Source organism: Oryx dammah, unplaced genomic scaffold (genome assembly GCF_014754425.2).
Source record: "Oryx dammah isolate SB20612 unplaced genomic scaffold, SCBI_Odam_1.1 HiC_scaffold_19, whole genome shotgun sequence".
NCBI lineage: Eukaryota > Metazoa > Chordata > Mammalia > Artiodactyla > Bovidae > Oryx > Oryx dammah.
The window spans coordinates 92,946,797-92,973,293 of record NW_024070203.1 but is presented as its reverse complement, the minus strand read 5'-3'; the positions used below and the strand labels follow the sequence as shown (position 1 = coordinate 92,973,293).

The following is a 26,497-nucleotide window of genomic DNA, read 5'->3' as shown; positions in this document are numbered from 1 at the left end:
CTCTTTCATTTCTTAAATCACAAAAAAAATTAAGTCAGTGTAAGTTGTGTTAGAAATGGATACATGACCAGTTCTTCAGGTTCTTTGATGGAAATAAGAGGAGAAGATGTAACTATCATAAGCTCGAGACAGAAAAACAACCTGGACAGATGGAAATGTATTCAGTCCAACAACTGCAAATGCTTGTGACGGAATAATCTCCTTATATATCCACTTCTGCCTTATCTTGACTTCTGTACAAAACCCGAGAGCCTGAGAATACATGGCGAAAACGCCGTCTCCTCCTTACCTCCTCTGGTTTGCCGCCCCTGGTAGGGTAATACACGACTCTGTATTTTTCCACTTTTCCGGGGGCATGAGTCCAGTTAACCATAAAGCTCCTGGCAGTGACTTCAGAAGTCATCAGTTCTGTAGGCGGCCCAATGGTGGCAAGGGCTGAGGCTAAATCAAAAAACACAGAAAATGAACCTTTTAACCAAAGTTAAATTCTATGAACCTAAGAAACTCCACTAGTCAGAAATGACTGTTTATCCTGCTTCCAAGATTTTCATCTCTAGTAAATTAATTCAGTACTTGGGGCTCAGCTGGTAGAGAGTCTGCCTGCAAAGCAGGACACCTGGGTTCAATCCCTGGGTCGGGAAGATCCCCTGGAGAAGGAAACGGCAACCCATTCTAGTATTTTTGCCTGAGAAATCCCATGGACGGCAGAGCCCGGCGGGCTATAGTCCATGGGGTCGCAAAGAGTGGACACGACTGAGCGACTTCACTTCAGACTTTAGGCTTTAATTCATTACAGGCATACCTCAGAGATACTGTGGGTTCAGTTCCAGGCCGCTGCAAGAAAGCAAGTCACACAATTTTTTTATTTCCCAATACATAAAAAACTGAGGTTTACCCGTCATATGCATGCATGCTAAGTTGCTTCCATCGTGTCCAACTCTTTGCGATCTGATAAATTGTAGCCCAGCAGGCTCCTCTGTCCATGGGATTCTCCAGGCAAGAATTGCTGGAGTGGGCTGCCATGCCCTCCTCCAGGGAGTCTTCCCGACCCAGGGATCCCACCTGCCACTCTCACCTCTCCTGCACTGGCAGGCTGGTTCTTTGCCACTAATGCCCCCTGGGAAGCTAGCATTATGTCTAAAAACGATACATATAACTTAATGTAAAAATAACGTTTTTGGGAAAATGGCACCAACAGACTTGCTCAACAGAAGGTTGCCACAAACTTTCAATTTTTTGAAATTTTTTGGATGTATTTTTTTAATACATACCTGCAAAGTGCAACAAGGAAAAGCACAATAAAACAAGGCCTGCCTGGACTACATTTCTTCTTTGAAACATTTAAGCGCCTACTAGGCATCAATCACTATGCTAGGTTCTAAGTAACTTAAATAAGACTTAGTCCTTGACTCTAAGGAACTTTCTTAAAGACACTGCTGTCGAATAGTAAAAAACAAGAACAACAACAACAAAAAAACCCACAACATTGAGTTGTGTATCCAAAGATACGCTTTTGATATCTTCAGAAGTCTTCCCTCATTTAATTCTCAGTAAATGCTATTATTGTTCCCATTTTTCAGGTGAGAAAACCAAGTCAGAATGATGTTAAATAACTTGCCCAAGTCTCGTAATTGGTAAGTATCAGAGCTGAGATTTATATGTAAGCTTCTTGACACAAGAGCTTGTGTTTTTGAGCAGCAGAGGATATATTCTCTCTACTGAAGACTTCAACTCAACAAATGGCCAACATTCTAAAGTAAAAGGAGAAGAAAAAGCAACTAACGTATACTGAATGTCCACTATGAGCTAAACATGATGTAAGCACCTTGTGTGTTAAATACATGTTATAACGGTGGGTCTGAAGATTTGGGACCTGTAAAGTTCAAAGTCCTTGAAATTCAGGATTTCTTATCCGCGAGGGGCACTTAGTTAAAGGGACTTTAGCAGTCATAATAATGGGGAAAAACAGTTATTAAACAATAACTATGATCAAGTACTTTATTAAGCATGCCTTATAAGCAACCACATGTAGAGTTTTTTGTGGGAAAATCTGGGCTCTGAAATCGTCTCGGGCTTCCTTGGTTGTTCGGTGGTAAAGAATCCTTCTGACAGTGCAGGAGACACAGGTTCGACCCCTGGGTCAGGAAGATCCACTGGAGGAGGAAACGGCAACTCACCCCCGTATTCTTGTCTGGGGAATCCCATGGACAGAGGAGCCTTGCAGGCTACAGTCCATGGGGTCGCAAAAGAGTTGGACACGACTGAGCGACAAAAAAGCAACGACAAAAATGGTGTCATGAAGTGGCTCAGAGAACTTGGTCCAGGGAACCGCTACTTGGCTGCTCAGCCTAGTCTGAAGAGTCCCGGTCCAGGGAGAGAGGGATGATAAAAAAGAGACAGACGTGCAGGCCGACTGAGTCACCCCGCCCCGGACACAGCACAGGCGGGAGCAGAGCCAGACTCTCAGAGAACGGTCTGGATGTCTCCTGCTCAGATTGCACCGCTGGGAGTCAGATGCAACCTGCAGCCCACGGATGTCACAGGGAACAAGGGTCTAGACCTGTGATGGCCGAGCTCCCAGAAGACAGAGCGCACGGCTCCTTCCTACAATCCCCGCTGAGTGCGGCTCACATTTCTGGGAACTCTAAGTCAAGCCTAAGCTCCTGAGCAGTGGATGGTGGACAGGCAGGGGACCGTGGGACCCACAGACTGGTACAGTGGTGAGTTTCCCAGGGTTCCTTTCGCCTCATGTATCTCAAACACAGAGCTAAGGAATCCAGCCACCTAGAAACACAAACAAATACAGACAGAAACAGTCCAGCGAAGCCTGCTTTCTCTCGGCAAAGGACCAGGAGAGGAGCAGCCCGCCAAGACGAAAAGCTCTAGGCAACAACAGCTCTAGTCTAGAAAAACACCACAGGAAAAAAACCACTGTGGCCCCATCCCACCCGTGCCAACCCAGGTCAAGTGGAGGCCAGGGCCCCACCCTTCCTGACTGCAACAGGGGCCTACGTTCACCCCGATCCCATCACACAGCCCGGGCGATGGGGGAAAGACCAAGGAGGGAGGAGGTAACGGTCCCTTACAGACGGTGACAAACACCCCACCTCACGCCGCATGCTATCCACGGAAACCACAAGAAGAGCTGGACTTCCAGTCCCGCGCGCTAACATCCAGGCACCCTCCCCTTTTGCTCCAGGCTGGCGTCAGAAGAGACCTACCAAGGTCATTGGATACGAGCATACAGAAACATGGATAGATCTGCGCACACCAGCAATAAAAACGGGAGCACCACCACCATTACAATCACAGCTAAGATTCCTCAAAATAAAATCAAATACTAAAAGTGAGCGGAACAGAATCTGTACAGAAATTATATCCTGAAAACTACAAAATGCTGATGGAACTCAAAGGCTATCCAAACAAGGGAAAGGATTTGACATGTTTGTGGACTAAATGAATCAACAGATTAAAGATGTCAGTTCTTCCCAAGTTGGTAATTGATAATTGAGAATTGATTTAATGCAATTTCCATTAAAGTCCCAACAAGATATTTTGTAGAATAAAAATTATCCTGATATTTATATTAGATAAATTATATAGTATATTATATAAATATTACTCTAATATTTATATGAATATAAGGAAGCATAGTAGCAAAAACAATTTTGTAAAAGGAGAGAACTCAGTCTCTTCAATCTCAAGACTCATTATGTAGCTACAGGAGATCAAGACTGTATGATACTAGAACAGGGTTAGACACGTAAATAAATGCAACCATAAGGAACCCAAATTTAGACACGTGCAAATCTGCCCAACTGCTACTCGACAAAGCCACGGGTAACTCAACAGCAGAAATGCAGCCTTTTTAGCAAGCAGTGTTAGAACCTTAAACTAAACTTCAAATCCTTTACAAAGAATTAACTTTAAATGTGAGATATAAAACTTTCTGGAAAAATACTAACAAGGAAACTCTTTGGGATTTAAGGTCAGGTAAAGAGTTCTTAGACTTGACACCAGAAGCACTAACCCTAAAATGAAAAATTGATAAACTGGACCTCATCAAAACTAGAAACTTTTGTTCTGCAAATGACCTTGTTAAAAAGATGAAAAGGTAAGCTACAAATCGGCAGAAAATATTAACAAACCACCTGTCTAAGAATGGACTATCAGCTTCCCTGGTGGCTTAGACAGTAAAGAATCTGCCCGCTAGGCAGGAGACCTCAGTTCGATCCACGAGTCAGGAACATCCCCTGGAGAAGGGAATGGCTGCCCCCTCCAGCATTCCTGCCTGGAGAACCCCAGAGACAGGGAGCCTGGTGGGCTACAGGCCACAGGGTCACAAAGAGTCAGACACGAATGAGCGACTAACACACGTATTGTTATCAAACCACATATCTACACATATCTAACAACGGATCATTATCTAGGAGATAAAGAATTCTCAAATCTCAAAAGTTAAAAGCTAACACACACACAAAAGAACACCCCCAAAATGAGTCCAATTAGAAAGTGGGCAAAAGAGATGAACAGACATTTCAGGATATACAGAGGCAAAATAGCGCATGAAATGTGCGTTAACACATGCATACAGGATCTAGAAAAATACTGATGAACCTATTTGCGGGGACGGAATGGAGAGACAGAGGTAGAGAAAGGATTTGTGGACACAGTGGGCAAGGGAGAGGCTGGGACGGCTGGAGAGAGCAGTGGTCCCAGCACACACCCGGGGTGAGACCAGGCAGGTGAGGAGCCGCACCTGGAGCCCGTCTGGGCCCCCGGACGACCTGGAGGGCGGGGAGGCGAGGGAGGTCAGGGTGGAGACGTGAGCACAGTCGAGGCTGACTTGCGCTGCTGTATGGCAGAAACCAACACAAAGTGGTAAAGAAATTTTAAAAATATTTGAATCTTTAAAAGTAGGGGAAAAAAAAAAAAGCATAGGAAAGATGTTCAACTTCCTCAGCCATCAGGAAAATGAACATTAAAACCACAATGAGATTGCAGTCAATGCCTATCAGAATGGCCAAAGTAAAAAACTGTAACAGCAAACGTTAGTGACAAGCATAGAGGCAGGATCGCTTACACGGCGCTCGCGGGAACGCTCAACGCTGCAGCCGCAGTGGAGGACGGTCGGCAGTCTCTTAGGCGAGACTGCACTAAACAGGTGATGTGAGGAAGCAGCTGCGCTCCCCAGCACCGTCCCAGAAAACCGGAAACTTACGCTCACAGGAGGGTGCATAGCGGCTTTTTTTTTTTTTTTTTGGTAACACCCAAAAATGGAAAGAATTCAGATGGCTTTCGACGTGTGAATGGTTAAGCAAACTGAGGTGCATCCATGACAGGAAACGTGAGGCAGCCGTAAAAGCGAGAGCTATGGACACAGGCGAGAGCTGGGAGGAACCTCCAGGAAATCGCCCTGAGTGAAAACACCACTTCCTAAAGTTTACATCCTCTGTAAGTCCATTTCTTTAACATTTCCAAAATGACAAGCATTTAGAGAGGGAGAACAGATTCAAGCTGGCCAGGGGTTAGGAAGAGGCTGGGCAGGGAGGGAATAGAGCTGGAGAGGGCTGTAGAAACCATCCCGCCAGAGGAACGGTCTGTGTCTTGACTCCAGCCGTGCGAATGTCCTGCCTGTGACATTCCACTGTGGCTCTGCGTCACCACGGAGAGAAACAGCGAGATAGCACAAACTCTTTATACGCATTTCTTACAACTTCCCGTGGGCGTTTGATCGTCTCGAAGTCCAACATTTCAGTAAAACGAAGACGCGTGGTGGCCTACACGCAGCAGCACGGAAACAACCATCCAGAGATTTAAAGCAGCCGCCCCGCCCCGAAGCGCCGCGTCCACTGATGACCCGGCGCGGGAGGCGCGCAGCGCGGCGGGGAGGCAGGCCGGCGCCCGAGGGAGGGCGCCCGCGGGCGGAGGCTCACGCACCTTTGATCTCGCGGTCTTGCTCCTCCACCCTGGAGCACACGGTCCTCGTGAGGCTCTCCACCACCGTGTGCATCAGGTCGAACTCGGCCACGTTGTACACGTGCGTGCTGTCCGGCTCGGAGGCGACCTCCCGCAGCTCCTTCTCGTCCGCGTTCTTCACCCCTGCGTGGGGGGGACAGGGAGGGTCGCGACGGTCAAGCCCCCGGGGAGGTGCGGCCGGGGTCCTCCTGGCCCTCGGTACTCTACGCTGCGACCCGCCTTTCCGCACCCCGACCAAAGCACCTTTTCTCGCAAGAGGCACGTCTCCTGGCAGATTGTTTCTTAAAAGTCCCTTTCAAATGATTAAATGATTAAATCTTTTTTCTTTATTTGGACATGGACACATCGCCTTACTTACTTAGTCGGTTATTTTTGGCACTGGGTCTCCGCTGCTGCGCGGGCTTTCTCTGCGTGGAGAGCGGAGCCCACGCCCGAGCTGGCGCGCGGGCTTCCCTGGTCGTGGACAGTGCAGCCCACGCCCGAGCTGGCACGAGGGCTTCCCTGGTCGTGGACAGTGCAGCCCATGCCCGAGCTGGCGCGCGGGCTTTCTCTGGGTGTGGGCAGCGGAGCCCACTCCCGAGCTGGCGCACGGGCTTCCCTGGTGGGGCTCCACTTGGTGCCCAGGCCCTAGGCACATGGCGCCAGGATTTGCAGCTCAGGGCTCAGTGCTCTGGGGCATGCGGAAACTTCCTCGACCGGGGATCAAATCCGCGTCCCCTGCCCTGGCAGCTGGACTCTTATCCACTGCACCCCCAGGGAAGTCCCCAGATCACTAAATCTTAACTGTCCTCAGCCCATCTTGAGCTTCTGTGGTGGCTCAGACAGTAAAGAATCTGCCTGCAACGCAGGAGACCCGGGTTTTGGAGGCTGTATTGATGAAACTGACTTCTGTCTTTCATAAATGTTGCAGAAGCAATAGGAATTAAACCAGTCCTCTACACTATCAGAACCTCAGGCTTAAATTTCTGTAAACATTAGCTTACTTACACTGAGACAGAAAACCCTTTTCCTTCATGGAATTTTCGGTCTATCACAGCTGTGGATGCTGATGATGAAGTGTGCTTCCCAAGCCCCAAGCAGGGCAGTGTTTTCCGCATAGTAACACATTTAATCCTCACAGTCAGTCCTGTGAGTTGGGCGTCACTGTTTCTCCCATTTTACAGATAAGTAAGCTGATGAGAGGTTAATTCACTTGCTCAAGGAAACACAGCCAGTAAATATACAGCAAGGGTTCCTCTCAGGCAATCTAGATCCAAAATCATATGCCCTTAATGACCCTATCAAGCTGCACCTCAGAAGACGACATATATCATGGTTGAAACTAGAAAAAGGGGGAGACTTCCCCAACAGTCCTCCAGCCTTGCAGTGCCAGGGATGTGAGTTTGATCCCTGGATGGGGAAATAAGAGCCCATATTCCACGGGGTTTGCCCAAAATTTAAAATAAGTAAATAAAACAGTCAATTGATAACAAATAAAATTTAAAAGATTCTTTAAAAAAAATGAAAAAGACACAAGGTTGGGTTTCATGAGTGTAAATGTAGATTTCTCTTCTCCAGGAGAAGGAACATTTCTTTAAGAATCCTTGTCACTGCAATTATCTACGGATGTTAAAAAGAGGTAAGAGGGAAGCAAGGAAGAGAGATTACCTGAGGCAGCGGTAATTACTTCTTAGATGCCTGGCCTAGTGCCATTTAATTTATCTGACAGCTTCAACAGACTGAGTAACAAAGCGTCCATTGTTTCTGAACTATTTGCTTTAGGAGGTTATAAGAAAATGAACACTGCTGATTTCCAGGTAATTCCCAGAGAAAAAGAGAGCAAAATTCCAAATCACAATTGAATGAGTTCACTGTAACTCATCCATTCGTTATTAAGGAGACCACAGAATGGAGAGTGAGCACATAAATTAGTCCCCTTTTAGTGCAAGTCTTCCATAGGGACTGTTGTTGTTGAACAAAAGTATAGCGAAATTAAAAATAAAACTTAAAGCAATCTCCCTGATGGTCCTTGACTGAAAGACTTCTACAATAGCTTCTAAAATGCACTGCTGGATCTGTGTCTACAATAACAAAATAACACCACGCATGCTGAAGCAATGAGCTTAATGTCAATAATGCTTCTCAAAGCATTCAGTTAAAACCAAGTCTGGACTCATTTAAGAGTGTTCTAGAGAGAATAAGCCCCAAATCCCTCTCTCTCTCACCTTTCCAAACAAAACAGTTTCACTGTTGTAAAGAGCATGGAAGAGTGGGGAAGCGGTCATCATGACTTGGAAGGCATTTGTTTTGGAAGGATTTATCTTGTTCATCTGTAAGCTCCATCACCTACCACAATGCCTGCCATCAGCAAATAAGCAAATACTTCTCCAGTGAAACATTCTATGAGCCACACTTTGAGTGGCAAATCTAGAAATGAGTCCGAGAAATTGTTTCTATTTTTTTTTCAGTCTCTGCTAAATAGAAGGCCTTCCTATCACTGAAGACGCTGTAAACAAGTTAATCAAGAGCAAAGCTGCGTCAGCTAAACATTACGCAGTCGTTCTGTGCGCGCCACGTGTGTCCTCCCACACACCTGTACTTACAGAGGGTTGTTTCCAAAGAAATAAGCCTGCACATCTGTGACTGGGCTTTCTTAGCTGCAAGACCTCAATGCCTTGATTGCTTTCTCTCTACACCATCAGAGAAGAGATGGCTATTAAGTGATTCGAAAGAGAAAAGGCTTGACTAATTAAAGGGTAACAATTATGGACCTAAGCTTTGCAGTTTATACTTCTCACAACACTTCACATGTGGTGTCTCAGCCTAGAGATTCTCACACGGTAAGATCCTTCAGCCTTCAGCTCCACCACCTCCATTTTTAATGTGAAGAAGTCAGACTCAGATCACGTGACTGGTTATGAGTAGAGCCAACGGGGTGGAGAGGGAAGGGATAAGTCGGCAGAGTTGTATATACATATATACAGTAGATAACTAATAAGAACTCCTATATACAGGGAACTCTACTCAACACTCTGTAATGACCTACATGGGGAAAGAATCTAAAAAACAGTGGATAAACATGTGTAACTGATTCACCTTACTGTACACAAGAAACTAACACAACCTTGTAAATCAACTAAACGCCAATACATTTTTTAAAAAAAAGAGTCGAAAGCGCTCAGGTCTCTTGGCCTTCCGTGAACTGCATTATATACAGCTTTAAGTGGTTGGGTGTCCATGTCCGTTGTTGAAACAAGACCATAATTAACACGTACCTATGGCAAACAGCTCTACACCGGATTCACGAAGGTTTCTGGACGGTGGAATAATATCATCTTGGGACTTTCCGTCTGTGATTAAAATGCCAATTTTGGACACTCCAGTCCTTGCTCCTGCTTCCGGTTTAAAACTATTTTCAAAAATGTAATTCAAAGCAAGACCTAGGAGAAAACAAGAAAAAAATAAAGACAAGCCAACCATTTCAAATAAAAAGGCTTTCAATTCTCCAAAACGTAATCACAAGGTGAGAAAGAAGAGTTTTTATTAGATATGAACTTTTATCTTCATTTTTACAATGAACTATTCTTTAACGAATCTGATGAAACACTAAAATCCACCAAAACAGAGGTGATAAAAATTCTGAATCCTGCATCATTTCAGAAACTAGTATTTATAAAGAACAATGGACTCCTGGACAATGAATGTGACAGGTTTGCACACGAGAAATCTACACCTCGGGACGTCCTTGGTGGTCTAGCGGTTAAGACTTCCAATGCGGCGGGTGTGAGTTTGATCCCTGGTTGGGGACTAAGACCCTACATGCGACATGGCACAGCCAAAAAAACAAATCAATAAAAATTAAAAAAGAGAAAAGAAAATCTAAACCATAATTTACAGCGAACCAAGAATACCCTCACAGAAGCAACTGTCCCGAATATTATGGCTACACTTTCCATTTTGTTCACGGTGATCTAAAGAAACCGCAGATTCTCTGCTTTATGGGGGTAGAAGGGAAGATCGAAAGTGGAGCCTGGACTCCTGCCTTGGGAGTCTGACATTCTTCACCCGCAAAAATAAGAAGTGCTGAATCATGTTACGCGATGCGTGCTTAACACAGTTTTGTTGTATGAACAAAAAACTTGTTAGACTACACCTCAAACTGGCGAAATACTGATCAGGATTTCAGTGGTTTATTTAAAATTCAACAACAGCATCTCTATTGTTTAAGCTGACCATCCACATTGTGGGTCTATAGAAGGAAACGGCACGTAAGGGTAAAACCTGTGAGAATGCCTTGGGGTTGAAAGTGAAAGTGAAAGTCGCTCAGTTGGGTCTGACTCTTTCTGACCCCGTGGACTACACAGTCCATGAAATTCTCCAGGCCAGAATATGGGAGTGAGTAGCCTTTCCCTCCTCCAGGGGATCTTCCCAACCCAGGAATCGAACCCGGGTCTCCTGCACTGCAGGCAGATTCTTGACCAGCTGAGCCACGAGCCAAGCCCTTGGAGCTGGGCCGTGGATAACTACAATATAAATGCTCTTACATTACAGTAATTCCTTGGTATCCACAGAAGGGTTGGTTCTAGGACCCCCCACAACACCCAAACCCACAGATGCCCAGGTCCCTTACGTAAAATGACGTAGTATCTGCATGTAACCTACGTGCATCCTCTCATTCACTCTGAGCCATCTCTAGATTACTTATAATAACTAATACAATAGAAATGCTATGTAAATAGTTACTAGCATGTGACAAATTCAAGGTTTGCTTTTAGGAACTTTCTGGAATTTTTTTCCCACACATTTCTGATCCCTGGTTGGTCAAAGCTGCAGATGCTAAGGGCTGACTATACTCATTTATCAAAAAAGCTGGTGAGCCAAAGCGCGATAAATATTTTCATGATAACTACTGATTGCAGAGTAAGGGCAAAGAAATTATTTTCCTTGAAAAATTAGTAGGAATTTGTTTTTATTTAATTGACAGGGTGACTGGAGGAGAAAACGGGTAAAAAAAAGAAAGGAAAATGAATTGAAAAGGGTTAAGACAGCTACTTAGGCTGTCAGCGTCAAGGACTGCTGGGTACTCTTCCAGCTCAACCAAGCCCTTCCTGGGACATTACATTTGTAGAGCAAAAGGGATGAGGTTTCTACATGTAACTTCTAATGTGAGTTAGAGAAAAGAGCCATCTAAAAACTTTAAAGGCTAGCTTGCTTTAAAAACACTATGCTAAGACACACACAGTGACAAAGTGAAGTAATAAAACTCCTCTTTGGCAAGACATGCTGCCGAAAACGTGGACTGAACAAAACGTACCTGTCAGCGTATTTCCTCCTTTGTATGGTAGATTTCGGACAGCTTCGATCACCTCGTCTTTTGTGTTAAAGGCATTCAAGTGCCATTCTATTCTGGGGTCCCCACTATACTGAGCCAGGCCTGGAAAAGAAAGACCAGAAAGCCCACCCAGCAGTGATGGGTTATTTCAAGGTCCAGTGGACCACTGGAGAGACTAGAATGAGGAAGGGCCCAGTATTTTTTGAGGAGGGGTGGGGTGGCTAAGTTTTGCAACGTTGTTTTTCTCTGCCTCCTTGAGAAATTTCAGTGAGTTCCTGACATCAATTTAAAGAATTTCCAACATACCTGGAGGCTGATGGAACGTATACATTTTCCAGACATCTAGAAGTAGGCACCCAATCAGGTACTTAGCATTTTTTAAAAGTCTGATCATGTTTGTAGATAAAAGGTCTAGATATATTTAATTTTTTTAATTGAGGTAATATTGATACCAGCTTATACAACCTCATAGAAGCTTCATGTGTGACATTATATTTTGACTTCTGTATATCCTATAGTGTTTGTATTTTGTTTTTATTCCCAAAGAAAAGAGTTTCCTTAAGGGCTATTTAGAAGTGAAACTAGGAGACTTTATATAATAAAGTGGATATATTTCTCAAAGATTTACAATTTTTTTGTTGTTTTTTTATCACAGCAAGAATTTGGCAAAAATTATCTCACACAATAAAACCTTTTCCAATTGTTGATTAAATATTTCACTTGATTCAATTGCTTTTTAAATAAAAAGAAAATTTTACCTGATGAATTCTTAAACCAACAGTAACCTTTAAATTATTATTAAATTAAATTATTATTACTAATAAAATAATTATTATTGTTAGAGAAGATTTTGGCTTTCCATAAAAATTAAAATATGTTCAATAATTAATTGAGTGACATTGTCACAGCAAAAATTAGTAGAAATAAATATTTATTGATGCAAACTTGCCCTTTGGAGAACATTCCTATAGGTAAACCTAAAATTCTGAAAAACATTTGGTAGAGAATCTTTGAAATTTCTTAAGAAGCTTCCTGGTAGTTTCACACTAGGAGCCGATGCTGCTAATTTAAAAAATAAGATGCACCAATTCGTGTCTTCTCGGAGCCCACGTCGAATGCTGTAACCAGGTTTTCCAAAAAAGATCGAACCAGTCTGAAGTTGAATCTTCCAATACTCCATGAGCCATCGACCAGGATTACAATATCAGCAATAGCCGGTGTTTGACAGAAAAATCTCACTTCTGCAAAACATAGACCAAAAAACACCCGTGTTACTGTTGGAACTTTTAAAAGAATGAGTCTATTTTAATGTCTTTCAGGTAACTTGGTGCTAAGAAGACAATAAAGTTCCTATTAAAGCAACCGTATTTTTATGACCCTTCTTTTAAATGCATTTTCACCAGGGGAGAAAAAAATATGGTAATACCTGGCAACCGAGCCAGTGTTCTGGAAATAGTTAGCAAACACTGGCGGGCTCACAGCACGCTGGCAACTCGAGCCTTCTGCGTGTTTGCAAAAGCGCCGTCTGGGCCAGAGCACCCAGCGTTGGGTTTTACTGTGCTGATTCTTTCCAGGAGAGATCTCAGCAACACCCGTGCAGGAGGGTCAGCAGGGATGGGGGGGTGGCCAGGAAGCAGGGCTCTCCTGCTCTGACAAGTCTGAGCGAGGGGAAGTGATAAGAGAAAACAACACGGGCTTCCTGGATGCAAGGAAAAGTCAGGGCCATTTAATCTCAGAAAGACACGCAGACTTGTGCTAAAATAGGAAGGGTTTGTGGAAGAAGAAAGTTGGAAGAGCTCAAGAATTTCTCCCAATTCAAATCCTTTCACATATTGTGTCCATGTGACCATAAGATTTTATCCCTAGAAGTAATTTCAGTACTTCATTTACTTAAATCAAACTTCAGAATACGGATTGAGAAAAGGATGCCCAGTGGCTGGATTGGTAGCAGCCTGAGCTTTGCCCTCAGGGTAAGTCTAAGCCCACAGAGATTGCGGGCAAGATGCAAAGGGCAAGCAGAAGTCTTTGCAACAAAGATGGCAGTTTGTGATAAAAGGTAAGTCTGCGCTGGATGAGGTAAAAACCACCCCTTACAAAGTGAAAATACTAGAATATTCTTAATGTGTTTAAGAATCCTTAAAAATGTTACAATGCTGTCAGTATCTTCAGAAGCTCTGCTCTGTACTGTAGTTTGTGTTTCCCAAAGAACGGCTTCAGTTCAGTCGCTCAATCGTATCCAACTCTTTGCAACCCCATGGACTGCAGCACGCCAGGCCTCCCTGTCCATCACCAACTCCCAGAATTCACTGAAACTCATGTCCATCGAGTCGGTGATGCCATCCAGCCATCTCATCCTCTGTCGTCCCCTTCTCCTCCTGACCCCAATCCCTCCCAGCATCAGTGTCTTTTCCAATGAGTCAACTCTTTGCATGAGGTGGCCAAAGTACTGGAGTTTCAGCTTTAGCATCAGTCCTTCCAAAGAAATCCCAGGGTTGATCTCCTTCAGAATGGACTGGTTGGATCTCCTTGTACTCCAAGGGACTCTCAAGAGTCTTCTCCAACACCACAGTTCAAAAGCATCAATTCTTTGGCGCTCAGCCTTCTTCACAGTCCAACTCTCACATCCATACATGACCACTGGAAAAACCATAGCCTTGACTAGACGGACCTTAGTCGGCAAAGTAATGTCTTTTATTTTGCTGATTTTTCATGTTAGGACTGGAGATCACAAATATTTTGTGTGAGTGTATATGTGTGTGTATGTCCATGCCAACATTTTGAAACATTAAAATGACAATAAGACAAAAATTAAAATATAATATATGTAATGAAAAACAAAATAAAGAAGTCTTCATAAATAAATTGAATATGTTTTTTCCTGGGGGGCAAACAGTTGACCTATTATGGTTAGGGTCAGCAGTTTCCTGTATAGCTCTGTATCTACAGGCCACATTTAGTAAAAGGATCTTGTGTTTGTTTTTTTTTCCCCTATTTTCATGGAATACCTAGATCCTTTTACCAGATGAGGAAAACATGTATTTGCCAAGGAAATACTCAGATGCTGATTATGTATGCTAAACAATACAGCTCAACCCAAAGTTTATATATTACAGTTTGAGCACCAAATCTCTCTTCTTTAATAGCCAAATACAAAATCATTACTAACTTAAGAGTCAGTCCTCTGTACCACACGGAAATATTCTAAAACAGAACAATGTAAGAAGTCATGAGATAGAAATTAGTTTGTGTTTTGGAAATAATCAGAGGAAATTAAAGTCTTAAGAAGCTTTAAGAATTTATGCCCCTCACTTTCTATGGGGAAACTTTCCTGAAATGAAAAGTAGTTTTCTTTTTATTCCAAAATTATTGGAGATCTTATTTTCCTTTTTAACTAAAAAAAAAAAAAAACAAGTTAATTGTTTGGGTACATTGTAGATAGGGTCTTAGAGAAACTTAAGCAGTTTCTCTGCTTATTTGGAAGAGGACTATTAATACTGGTGTTTTCCATTTTAAAATTGCTTCCAATAAAAATGCTCTGTTAATTTAGCTCATTCAAGTTATTTTGACTTGGAGATAAAAATTCTAGATATCTCAAAATAAGATATAAAATTAATTGAATAGAAATTAGAAGATTGACATATCTAATGATATTCAAATTTGTAAGCTGTTCATCAAAAAAACACCTTGAATAATATAAAAAGATAAGCTACAACTGGGAAAAGATATGTGCAATATAAAAAACTGAAAAAGAATCCACATGAAGAATACATAAAAAAATGAATAGATATGTAAGAGAATGGGAGATATATACAGAAGGTTAATAAGTGAAAAAAGAGAATGTTTAACTACACTGGTGATCATGGTAATAAAAAAAAATCAAGATCACAATGAGACACAATTTGTGCACACTCAGATGCAAAAATAATCAATTTAATACTGTTTATAAGTACTCCAAAGATAATCAAATATTTAGGGATATACTTACAACATGTGCAAGACCTGTGTGGTGAAAGGTACACTATTCGTAGAAGTCAAAGAGGACATCAGTCGGTGCAGAGGTCTACCGTATTCATAGGCAGGAAGACTGACACGGCAGAGATGCCAGTCGGTGCAGAGGCCTACCGTATTCACAGGCAGGAAGACTGACATGGCAGAGATGCCAGTCTGTGCAGAGGTCTACCGTATTCATAGGCAGGAAGACTGACACGGCAGAGATGCCAGTCGGTGCAGAGGTCTACCGTATTCACAGGCAGGAAGACTGACACGGCAGAGATGACAGCCACCCCAGACTGATCGATAGGCTAATGCCATTCCTATCAAAATTCCAGGAAAGGCTTTTTTTTAAGACATAGACAAGCTTATTCTAAAATTTACATAAGAAGGCACAGACCCTAGAATAGTTAAGACAATCTTGATGAAGAATTACGTGGAAAGAATCATTTTACCAGACATGAAGACTGCTTACTATATTTAACTAGTGGGTATCTCAGAGAGATAGACACATACATAGTGAAAAAGAGAAAAGCCAAAATCAGACCCATACAAATATGCTGAACAATCTGATTTTAAATCTAAATGTGATTTAAAAATCATATAGTGATTTTATACCAACGTTCAAAATTACTTCAACAGATGGTGTTGGAACAATATGCATGCAAAAGAAAAAAACAGAAACCTTGACCTAAACTCTATACTTTACACCAAAACTAATTCAAAGCAGATCATCAATTTAGAGGTAAAAAAGTGAAGTCTTAAAGCTTTTAGTAAAATATTAGGACAAAGTCGTTGGAATGTATGGCTCAAAGAAGAGTCTCTTACTATTAACACCAAAAGTACAAACACATAAAAAGAAAATTTGACCAACTGGACTCCATCATTATAAAATATTTTGCTGTGTGAGAGCTCATGTGAAGATGGACGGACAAGCTATAGGCTAGGATGTCTGTAAACCACACGCTCAACAAAGGATTGGTACCTAGACTGTATAGAGAAATCGCAAAACTTGCTAGTAAATAAAACCGGACAATCCAATTAGCAAATGGGCAAAATCTGAACAAATATTCCATCAAAGATATGCCATCTGTGTACCTTGTTCAGATGGCAAATAAGCACGTGAAAAGATGTTCGACATCATTAACTATCAGGTAAATACAGATTAAAATCGCAATGAAATTTCACTATACACACCTATCCAAACGGCTAAAACAAAACACAGCGATAACAACAAACGCTGGAAAGTAGGTAGAGAAATGGTCCCACTCACACATTGCTCATGGGACTATAAAAAGGTATAACCACTCAGAAAAGAAATTCCCTGGCGGTCCAGTGGTTAAGAGGATGCCTGCCATCACAGGAGACACGGGTTCAATTCCCGGTCTGGGAAGATTCCACACGCTGTAGGGCAGCTAAGCTCGTTGAAGCCAGCTGCCCGAGGCCAGCTTTCGGCAACCAGGGGAGCCCCGGCGAGGGCAGGCCCGCGGACCCCGAGAGGAGCCCCTGCTCCCTGCAGCGAGAGAAAGCCACGGGGAGCAAGAGCGACCCAGAGCAGCCTGGAATAAAGACAGAATCGTGTACGTGAAATTACCATGCAACCCAGCGATGACACTCAAGGACACTGATTCCAGAGCAGTGAAAACTAACGCACACACAAATAACTGCACGAATGCTCGCGGCAAGTGAGTCACGATGGCCCCAAACTGAAATTAGTCCAATTTATCATTTTAAATAAGAATAAACTCTCCTTACCTTCAATATTGTATTTAAAATTAAAGCAAAGGAGCAGAGGAAATGAACTTGAACTGTATTTTAATTCAGTTCTTGGCTTAATGTGAACTTTAGCTAAAATGCAATTCTGAAAATACAGACAGTACCAAAAAACAGTAGACAGCTGATCACAACTGAAGGAAAGTACCCAATATATGGGCTGGTGGTGGCACTTGGTGATTTAGTCACTAAATCATGTCTGACTCTTGCGACCCCGTGGCCTGTAGCCCGCTAGGCTCCTCTGTCCATGGGATTCTCCAGGCAAGAGTACTGGAGTGGGTTGCCATGCCCTCCACCCGGGATCTTCCCGACCCAGAAATCGAACCTGGGTCTCTTGCGTCGCAGGCAGATTCTTTACCGACTGAGCTACAAGGGCTACATCACAAATAAAAACAATACCTTGAATGTCACCGTTTGACTCAGAAGAAACAATTCCCATTATGTTCAACAGCTGCCGGAGGTGCCTGATGAGGCCGGAAGAAACTAACAGTTCTGTACCTGGAAGTCATGTCTGCCATGAGCCGTCCATGCTCACCTGCTCAGTCCCCACAACAGCTCCACAAGACATGCGTCATTATCACCAGCCCCATTTGCAGCCGGAAAGTACGAAATACACGGGCTGTGTGATTTGCCCAGAGTACCACCCAGGGCAGAGGCAAAGCTTTGATCTGAACCCAGGTAATACACGGATCCCAGTGGCTCAAACGGTAAAGAATCTGCCTGCAACACAGGAGACCCAGGTTCAATCCCTGGGTTGGGAAGATCCCTGGAGGAGGAAACAGCAACCCCCTCTAATACCCTTGCCTGGAGAATCCCAGGGACAGAGGAGGCAGGCGGGCTGTGGTCCGTGGAGTCTCAAGAGTTGGACACAACTTGGCTACTAAACCACCCCCCCACCACCCCAACTTCAGCAGTGGGCCCATCACATCGGTTTAGACAGCAGGGGACAGTCTCTCACACGAGCCTGTGTCCCCACACCACTTGCCCCTGCTGCGGCCGCAGTTAGCATGTGCCACTTGCAAGCATCACTGTCCAGAACTTTCTTCTCTCCCAAACGAATGCACTTAGCACTCAGTTCAGTTCAGTCGCTCAGTCATGTCCGACTATTTGCGACCCCATGAATCGCAGCACGCCAGGCCTCCCTGTCCATCACCAATGCCCGGAGTTTACTCAGACTCACGTCCATCGAGTCAGTGATGCCATCCAGCCACTCATCCTCTTTTCCAATGAGCACTTAAGTAGCCCACATAAAAAGTGTCCCTTTCACAATAATTTTACACCAATTTTACTGTGTTACTGACATCACGAGAAAATGTGATGTTGAGAATACAAGTTAATTCAGGCAGTTTGAATTAGTATTAAATCAGTCTACACAAAACCTATGTATATTAATTTCATATTAACTAATTTCCTGTATGAAATACATTTATTTATTTAAAATGTATTTATTTAATATTGACTATATCCCAAACCCTATTCTGAGCAACCAGGAATACAATTAAATTCCTACCTTCCAGCAGTTTAAATTCTTGGTGAGAGAAAACAGACTAACAGAACCAAATAATTTCATATTTTTAAAAGAGCTTTATAGAAATAAGCAGAATGATGTAAAGAGTAGTGGAATGGGGGGGGTGGAAGTGTTACTTTAGTTAGAATGGTATGAAATTACCAAGTTTAACCATTTCTTTTCAGAGTGTTCCTTTTGCTCTAATGACATAAAATTAAAGACCCAGCTATGGCTCATGTAGAAATATTTACAGTGATTTTATGGAGAAGGGCATTCACCAACTCTTTAAAACTGAAAGGGGAGAATTAACAGAAGCAGCTTTTTCCTGCCAGGTAAACTCCTATTCATCCTTCAAAACCCAGGTTCCACTTCATCCACTGCAAGAAGCTCTAACAGCCGTCCTCAGATGGGATTCGCTACCTGCTCCTCTTGACGGCCTCTGCGTTAGTACACACAGTTTACTGTACTCAGAACGCCAGGCTATTATAATTGTTTCCATTTCCATCTCTCTGACTACACTGAACTCCCTGAGAAGTGAGGGCTTTGTGCCTTATATTTTTATGGCCTTTGTCTGGCTGACGTCTTGGCACACAGAACACTAATAAATGTAGACCACCCTGAATTGTCTTGTTAAAAAGAATTCCTCTTTTCACATAATTCACACACGCAGTAGAGCACTAGAAAACAGACCACGATGGCTCACTTAAACATGATCTTTCCTCTTGCCCTGATGAGCTACCACACTGGAAAACCAGACTGTGGCTATTCAGAGATCAGGGTGATTGCAGCATGCTTGCTTCTCTTCCTTGATATTAATGTTTTCCGATGCCAGAGGTAAAGCTAAAAGAAAGGGGAGCAGGAGCTGTTCTTATTCTCATCAGCGTAGTATGCACTCAGAAAATCTCATGATCATTTTCACCACGACTGCTCTGATTCGTTTAGTGCCTCCCAATGATTTTTCTTGATGCCACTAGCTAAATATCTGGCTAAGCCATTCATTAACCAAGAAATCTGACGGAAAACTGTGGTCACAGAGAAATTTTTCACATAAATCTCCAGTAAGGTTGAACTCAAGTGTCCAAATCAAGAGTTGCTTCCAAGACTGACTTGAAGTTAGTTTTGTTTTTTGTTTTAAGAGTCAACAGCATTTTAACAGAGTTTTGCCAAGAGAAGACACTGGTCATAGCAAACACCCTCTTCCAACAACATAAGAAAAGACTCTACACATGGACATCACCAGATGGTCAACACCGAAATCAGATGATTATATTTTTTGAAGCCAAAGATGGAGAAGCTCTACATGGTCAGCAAAATCAAGACCGGGAGCTGACCGTGGCTCAGACCATGAGTCTTTATTACAATCTCAGACTCAAATTGCAGAAAGTGGGGAAAACCGCTAGACCATTCAGGTGTGACCTCAATCCCTTACAATTATAAAGTGGAAGTGACAAATAGATTTAAGGGACTAGATCTGATAGACAGAGTGCCTGATGAACTATGGAATGAGGTTCGTGACACTGTACAGGAGACAGGGATCAAGACCATCCCCATGGAAAAGAAATGCAAAAAGGCAAAGTTGCTGTCTGAGGAGGCCTTACAAAGAGCTGTGAAAAGAAGAGAAGTGAAAAGTAAAGGAGAAAAGGAAAGATATAAGCATCTGAATGCAGAGTTCCAAAGAATAGCAAGGAGAGATAAGAAAGCCTTCCTCAGTGATCAGTGCAAAGAAATAGAGGAAAACAATAGAATGGGAAAGACTAGAGATCTCTCCAACAGAATTAGAGATAACAAGGGAAGATTTAATGCAAAGATGGGCTCGATAAAGGACAGAAATGGTATGGACCTAACAGAAGCAGAAGATATTAAGAAAAGGTGGCAAGAATACACAGAAGAACTGTACAAAAAAGGATCTTCATGACCCAGATAATCATGATGGTGTGATCACTCACCTAAGCCTGGCATCCTGGAATGTGAAGTCAAGTGGGCCTTAGGAAGCATCACCATGAACAAAGCTAGTAGAGGTGATGGAATTCCAGTTGAGCTGTTTCAAATCCTAAAAGATGATGCTGTGAAAGTGCTGCACTCAATATGTCAGTGAATTTGCAAAACTCAGCAGTGGCCACAGGACTGGAAAAGGTCAGTTTTCATTCCAATCCCAACAAAATTCAAGGCCAAAGAATGTTCAAACTACTGCACAACTGCACTCATCTCACATGCTAGTAAAGTAATGCTTAAAATTCTCCAAGCCAGGCTTCAGCAACACATGAACCATGATCTTCCAGATATTCAAGATGGATTTAGAAAAGGCAGAGGGACCAGAGATCAAATTGCCAACATCCATTGGATCATCGAAAAAGCAAGAGAGTTCCAGAAGAACATCCACTTTTGCTTTTATTGACTATGCCAAAGCCTTTGACTGTGTGGATCACAACTGTGGAAAATTCTGAAAGAGATGGGAATACCAGACCAACTGACCTGACTTCTGAGAAACCTGTATGCAGGTCAGGAAGCAACAGTTAGAACTGGACATGGAACAACAGACTGGTTCCAAATCGGGAAAGGAGTATGTCAAGACTGTATATTGTCAGCCTGCTATTTAACTTCTATGCAGAGTACATCGTGAGAAATGCTGGACTGGATGAAGCACAAGCTGGAATCAAGATTGCCAGGAGAAATATCACTAACCTCAGATACGCAGATGATACCACCCTTATCGCAGAAAGTGAAGAAGAACTAAAGAGCCTCATGATGAAAGTGAAAGAGGAGAGTGAAAAGCTGGCTTAAAGCTCAACATTCAGAAAACTAAGATCATGGCATCCGGTCCCATCACTTCATGGCAAATAGATAGGGAAACAATGGAAACAGTGTCAGACTTTATTTTGGGGGGCTCCAAAATCACTGCAGATGGTGACTGCAGCCAGGAAATTAAAAGACGCTTACTCCTTGGAAGGAAAGTTATGACCAACCTAGATAGTATATTCAAAAGCAGAGACATTACTTTGCCAACAAAGGTATGTCTAGTCAAGGCTATGGTTTTTCCAGTGGTCATGTATGGATGTGAGAGTTGGACTGTGAAGAAAGCTGAGCACCGAAGAATTGATGTTTTTGAACCGTGGTATTGGAGAAGACTCTTGAGAGTCCCTTGGACTGCAAGGAGATCCAACCAGTCCATCCTAAAGGAAATCAGTCCAGAATACTCATTGGAAGGAGTGATGCTGAAGCTGAAACTCCAATACTTTGGCCACCTGATGTGAAGAACTGACTCATCTGAAAAGACCCTGATGCTGGGAAAGATTGAGGGCAGGAGGAGAAGGGGACGACAGAGTGGATAGCATCACCGACTCAATGGACATGAGCCTTGAGTAAGCTCTGGGAGTTGGTGATGGACAGGGAGGCCTGGCGTGCTGTAGTCCGTGGGTTGCAAAGAGTTGGACACGACTGAGTGACTGAACTGAACAGCATTTTACATTTGCTAAGAGCTCAGTGGTTTAGAGAGAGATTTCAGTACACTGGGATATTCTGATTCTCACAGCATTCTAGTGGGGAGCCACGAGGGTGTTTAATTTTCAGAAACTGAAGTTCAGAGAGACAAGTGGATAGCTCAGTGGTTACTATGGAAAAGCCAGGACGAAACCCCGGGTCTCGTCGATGTTTGGTTGCCTCTTCCATCACACCAGGCTGCCAGCACCGTAGAAGATGTCCTCATATAATGCACCTGAGTGGCCACTGGTTACCTGTCGTATTAACGTTGTAAGCTGTCCATCTACTGGAAGAGGAACGACGGTTCATTTCAATTGCGTTCAGAGTTGACATCAATCAGAGTGAGCTAGGTGCTCATTTAGCCCAGTCTTACTGGAGACATACCTTTCAAAGCACCTGTGACAGACGACGCCCCTATCTAAAACAGCAATCCCCATCACCCTCTTTCCTTACTCTGTTTTATTTCTCTTCGCAGAACTTCTCATTTCCTAGAAATACACAAGTGTGATGGTTAATTTTATGTGTCACCTTGATGGGTCCATGGGGTGCCCAGACATTGGATCAAATATCATCTGGAGATTGTTAGGGAGGGTGTTTCCGGATGAGATGAACGTTTGAATCCACAGACTGAGCAAAGCGGATTGCCTTCCCAAAGGTAGGTGGTCCTTGTGCAGTTGATTAAAGAGCTGAACAGAACAGAAAGGAACCTCTTCTGACTGCCTTGATCGGAACATCAGGCTCAAAGCTGACTCGAGCCTTTCCTGGGTCTCGAGCCTGCGAGGTCTCAGGTGGGAACTGGCAGCATCCGTCCTCCTGGGCCTCCAGCTTGCGGACCGCAGATCTCAGGGCTCCTCAGACTCCGCAAGCGTGTGAGCCAATTCCTCATGATGGATCGCTTTCTGTGTTTGGACACATCCCACGGGCCCTGCTGCTCTGGAGAGCCCTCACACACACAGCCCTTGATCGACTGGCTGATTGCAACAGGCGCTCTTCACGGCTTCCTTGCTTTCCCAGTAACGAAAAGCCCTTCCATTGAGTGACTGCTTTCCTCAGGTGACTTGCATATGTCTTTTCCATTTAAGCCTGATATCAATCCTACAAGACAGGTGTTTCTTTTCACCACATTGAAAAAGAAAGGTTAAGTAACTAGAAAGGTTAAATAACTTGCCTTTCATCACATGTGGAGCAGATAAAACAGCTGGAATCCAATCTAGGACTGACTCCAAAGCCTGAGAGATTTAGCTGTTGTGCTAGTCAACTCCTGTGACAGAAGAAAAGTATTTGAAACAAAGGAAGAATGAAGTAACAGGGAGGAGGCGTGGGGAAAGAGGGACGGAGGGAGGGAGAGAAGGAAGGGAAGGAAGAGAGAAAGGAGGGAAGAAAGGATGGGAGGAGGGAGAGGAAGATGGCTAAGCTGTGCCTTCAGAGACAGCTCGAGGTCACGGTCATGCTTGCTTGTCCTGTGTGCAGCCCGGGGAGACTCACGCCACGACGATTTGCAGGCGTGTGAAGCCCCATCTCCGACCCACAGCAAGCGAACATGTCAGCTGTCACTCAGATCTCTGCATCTTAACAGTAACTGACAATCCTGCAAATACCACATTTACCACATTTCTCCTCTGCTCACAAACTGGAAGGGGCTGTCTTCAAATATCTGAAGGGCTGTCACACAGAGGGGGTCTAGGAATGCCCTAAATGCCCACAAGAAGACAGATTTCAACCCGTGAAAGAACTTTCCCTTTTTAAAAATTTCATCTGTGGCCGGGCCTTCCTGCTGCCCCCGCCGTTCTCCAGCTGCGGTGAGCGGGTCTCCACCCGCGGGGCGGGGCTTCTCGGCCGAGCAAGGGCTGGAGGTGCCCGGTTTCAGGAGCTGCAGCTCGCGGGCTGCGGGCACAGACCCAGGAGCTGCGGTGCACGGGCTTAGCTCCTCCAAGGCATGTGGGATCTTCCTGGCTCAGGGACCGAACCCGTGTCTCCTGCACTGAGAGGCAGATTCTTTACCACTGCGCCGCCAGCGAAGCCCACGAAGGAACTTTCTAATAGTCGAGGCTTTCGCAGATCACAGCTTCAGAAACAGGGAGAGCTCTGTCCGTGACGGTGGGTGCTGGTCAACCCTCAACCGCACGGCTGGAGAGCCTTCCCTGGCCTCTCAACCGGCTGAACTACATGGATCTCGAAGTTACCCTCCAACCCCAAATTTGAAGTTAATTTCTTTCCTTCCCCATCTACCAAATTAAGCCTGAGCTGTTCACGGGGCTCTCCGTATGGTCAGCTCCGCTCAACCTGTCACTACCGGTTTCTCACCTCATCCCAGTACACGGAGTCTTTTTTCCCCAGCATTCTTCTCGTCTCTGAGACCTCTGTCTGACTTATCCTCTGCACCCTCTGCCATTTCTTCCTATCTAACCTCTCCAAGCTCTCCCCACCGCAAGATACCTAAAAGAGGTTTTATTTCCTTCAAAAATATATATGATCCTTTTAAAATACTTTTAGATAAAATCGGTTCTCAAATTTTATTTGTATGATGACTGATCTGGTTATTTCCTGACTTTCAAATTTTAATGCTGACCCAAGAGAGGCTATTTTGTCTGATCACTTCTATTTAAACACAAACCCTATTCAGGAGCTGGTGGGCATTCGCATGCATTCTCAGCTCTGTATATAATATCACGTGATTTGGCTTTGTGTTTACTTTAGTTGTTCAAGGTTATTTTCTGAGAACATGCAATAAGTCATTCACCCCTGTTATTCCAATTCACCAATAACAAACAGACCCTGACATTTCACAATGTCTCAGGCTGAAACACCTGCTTTGACACCATCAGCCCTGCAGGTATAGAAACGAGATATTTAATAGAAAATTCTCAGACAAGAAGGAAGGTATCAGTCAGACAAGCCCAAGCACTGGTACGGGATAGGCCTCTGCCAAAGCCTGTAACAGTGCTCACAGCTGTCAAATACCTGAGCCAACTCAGGATGTGCTACAAGCTCTTTCACAAACGAGGACAGAGGACATCTGAAAACGTGGTGCATTTAAGGAAGAGCTACAAAATATACTGCTGGTGTCCAGTTGCTAAGCCGTGTCCGACTCCTTGTCGGTGATGCCATCCAGCCATCTCATCCTCTGCCGTCCCCTTCCCCTCCCACCTTCCATCCTTCCCAGCATCAGGGTCTTTTCCAATGAGTCAGCTCTTCACATCAGGTGCACAAAGTACCAGAGCTTTGGCTTCAGTCCTTCCAATGAATATTCAGGACTGATTCACTTTAGGATGGACTGCTTGGATCTCCTTGCAGTCCAAGGGACTCTCAAGAGTCTTCCCAGCATATATATATATATATATAATATATATTTTACCACTGGACAATTCACAGGTTAAGAACAATAAAATTTGCTGGAAGACAACAGCAAAGTTATCAAAAATCCTTTAAAAATGTCAAAAGTGGTTGAATTAAAAATAAATCTGGACAAAAGACTGGTTGGGCATAAGGGAACTTGGGGAAAACAGGGGCGCTATTGCTAGGAGAACCTCGGCCCCTTGCCCGCAGGGAAACCGTACAATTTTATGCAAGGTGTGATGGACTTGGCAGGTAGTCAATGATTATTTTCTGAGTGACTGATTCTGTTTTATGCTGTTTTGAGTTCCTAAGAACATGAATTATAATGCTTCACAGCAAAGCAAAAAAAAAAAAAAGAGAGAAATCTGCTTTCTGCTTTTTTATGATAGAAACATTCTTTTCATGAAAACAGTCTTCCTTAATCTTCTCCAAGGGACTGTGAACCTCTCTCCTTGATTGTAAAACAAGCCAGATCCAAATAGTCAACAAACCCTTATTGGCAATGTCAGACACTCTGATGTATTCTGTATGCTAATATTTTCTCTTTGAAAAGAGGACATTAGAAAAAAATAAATGGACAAGGTGGTTCAAAAGCTGACCTTTGTCCAGTATCTGCTATGTTCCAGGTACATTATAAAGCTGATAGCATTTAATCTTCCCAAGTCTGTATGCTCATTATAGCTAGCATGATCATTCTTCTAATGAGGACACTGAAGCTGGGAGGGGTTTCTCTGCCGAAGGCTGTCTGAAGTCAAAGTGTCAGCCACTCAGTCAACTCTGCGATCCCACGGACTGTAGCCCCCTAGGCGCCTCTGTCCATGGGATTCTCCAGGCAGGAGTGGGTAGCCATTTCCTCCTCCAGGGGACCTTCCTCATCCGAGGGTGGAACTTGGGTCTCCTGCATTGAAGGCGGATTCTTTACTGCTGACCCACCAGGGAAGTCCAATTATTGAAGACACTGGCTTTATTTAATACGCCGAAGAATCGAAGAACAGACAAGTACCCACAACCAGATCACCATCAGTTAGAAATGGCTTCAACAATCTTTTTATTTCAGCTTCTTCCTATTTTTGTCTCTTAACCCTTACCTTTTAAAAATACCTATTTACTTGTGTAGCTGTATT

General features: G+C 43.7%; 1 protein-coding gene across 5 annotated transcripts in view; it reads right to left on the bottom strand.

The window, feature by feature from the left end:
- Positions 1-26,497, bottom strand: part of COL14A1 (collagen type XIV alpha 1 chain) — a 222,187-nt gene that overhangs the window by 156,193 nt on the left and 39,497 nt on the right. For all 5 annotated transcript variants that reach the window (XR_005724651.1, XR_005724650.1, XM_040261792.1 and 2 more), the window contains exons 6-10: positions 12,376-12,531; positions 11,273-11,392; positions 9,234-9,398; positions 5,941-6,102; positions 290-441 (exon numbers count right to left, since the gene is read on the bottom strand). Coding sequence is in view for 3 of the 5 variants with exons in the window: in XM_040261792.1 (XP_040117726.1) it covers positions 290-441; positions 5,941-6,102; positions 9,234-9,398; positions 11,273-11,392; positions 12,376-12,531 (755 nt within the window). In the remaining 2 variants the exon portion in view is untranslated. The remainder of the gene's footprint in view (positions 1-289; positions 442-5,940; positions 6,103-9,233; positions 9,399-11,272; positions 11,393-12,375; positions 12,532-26,497) is intronic.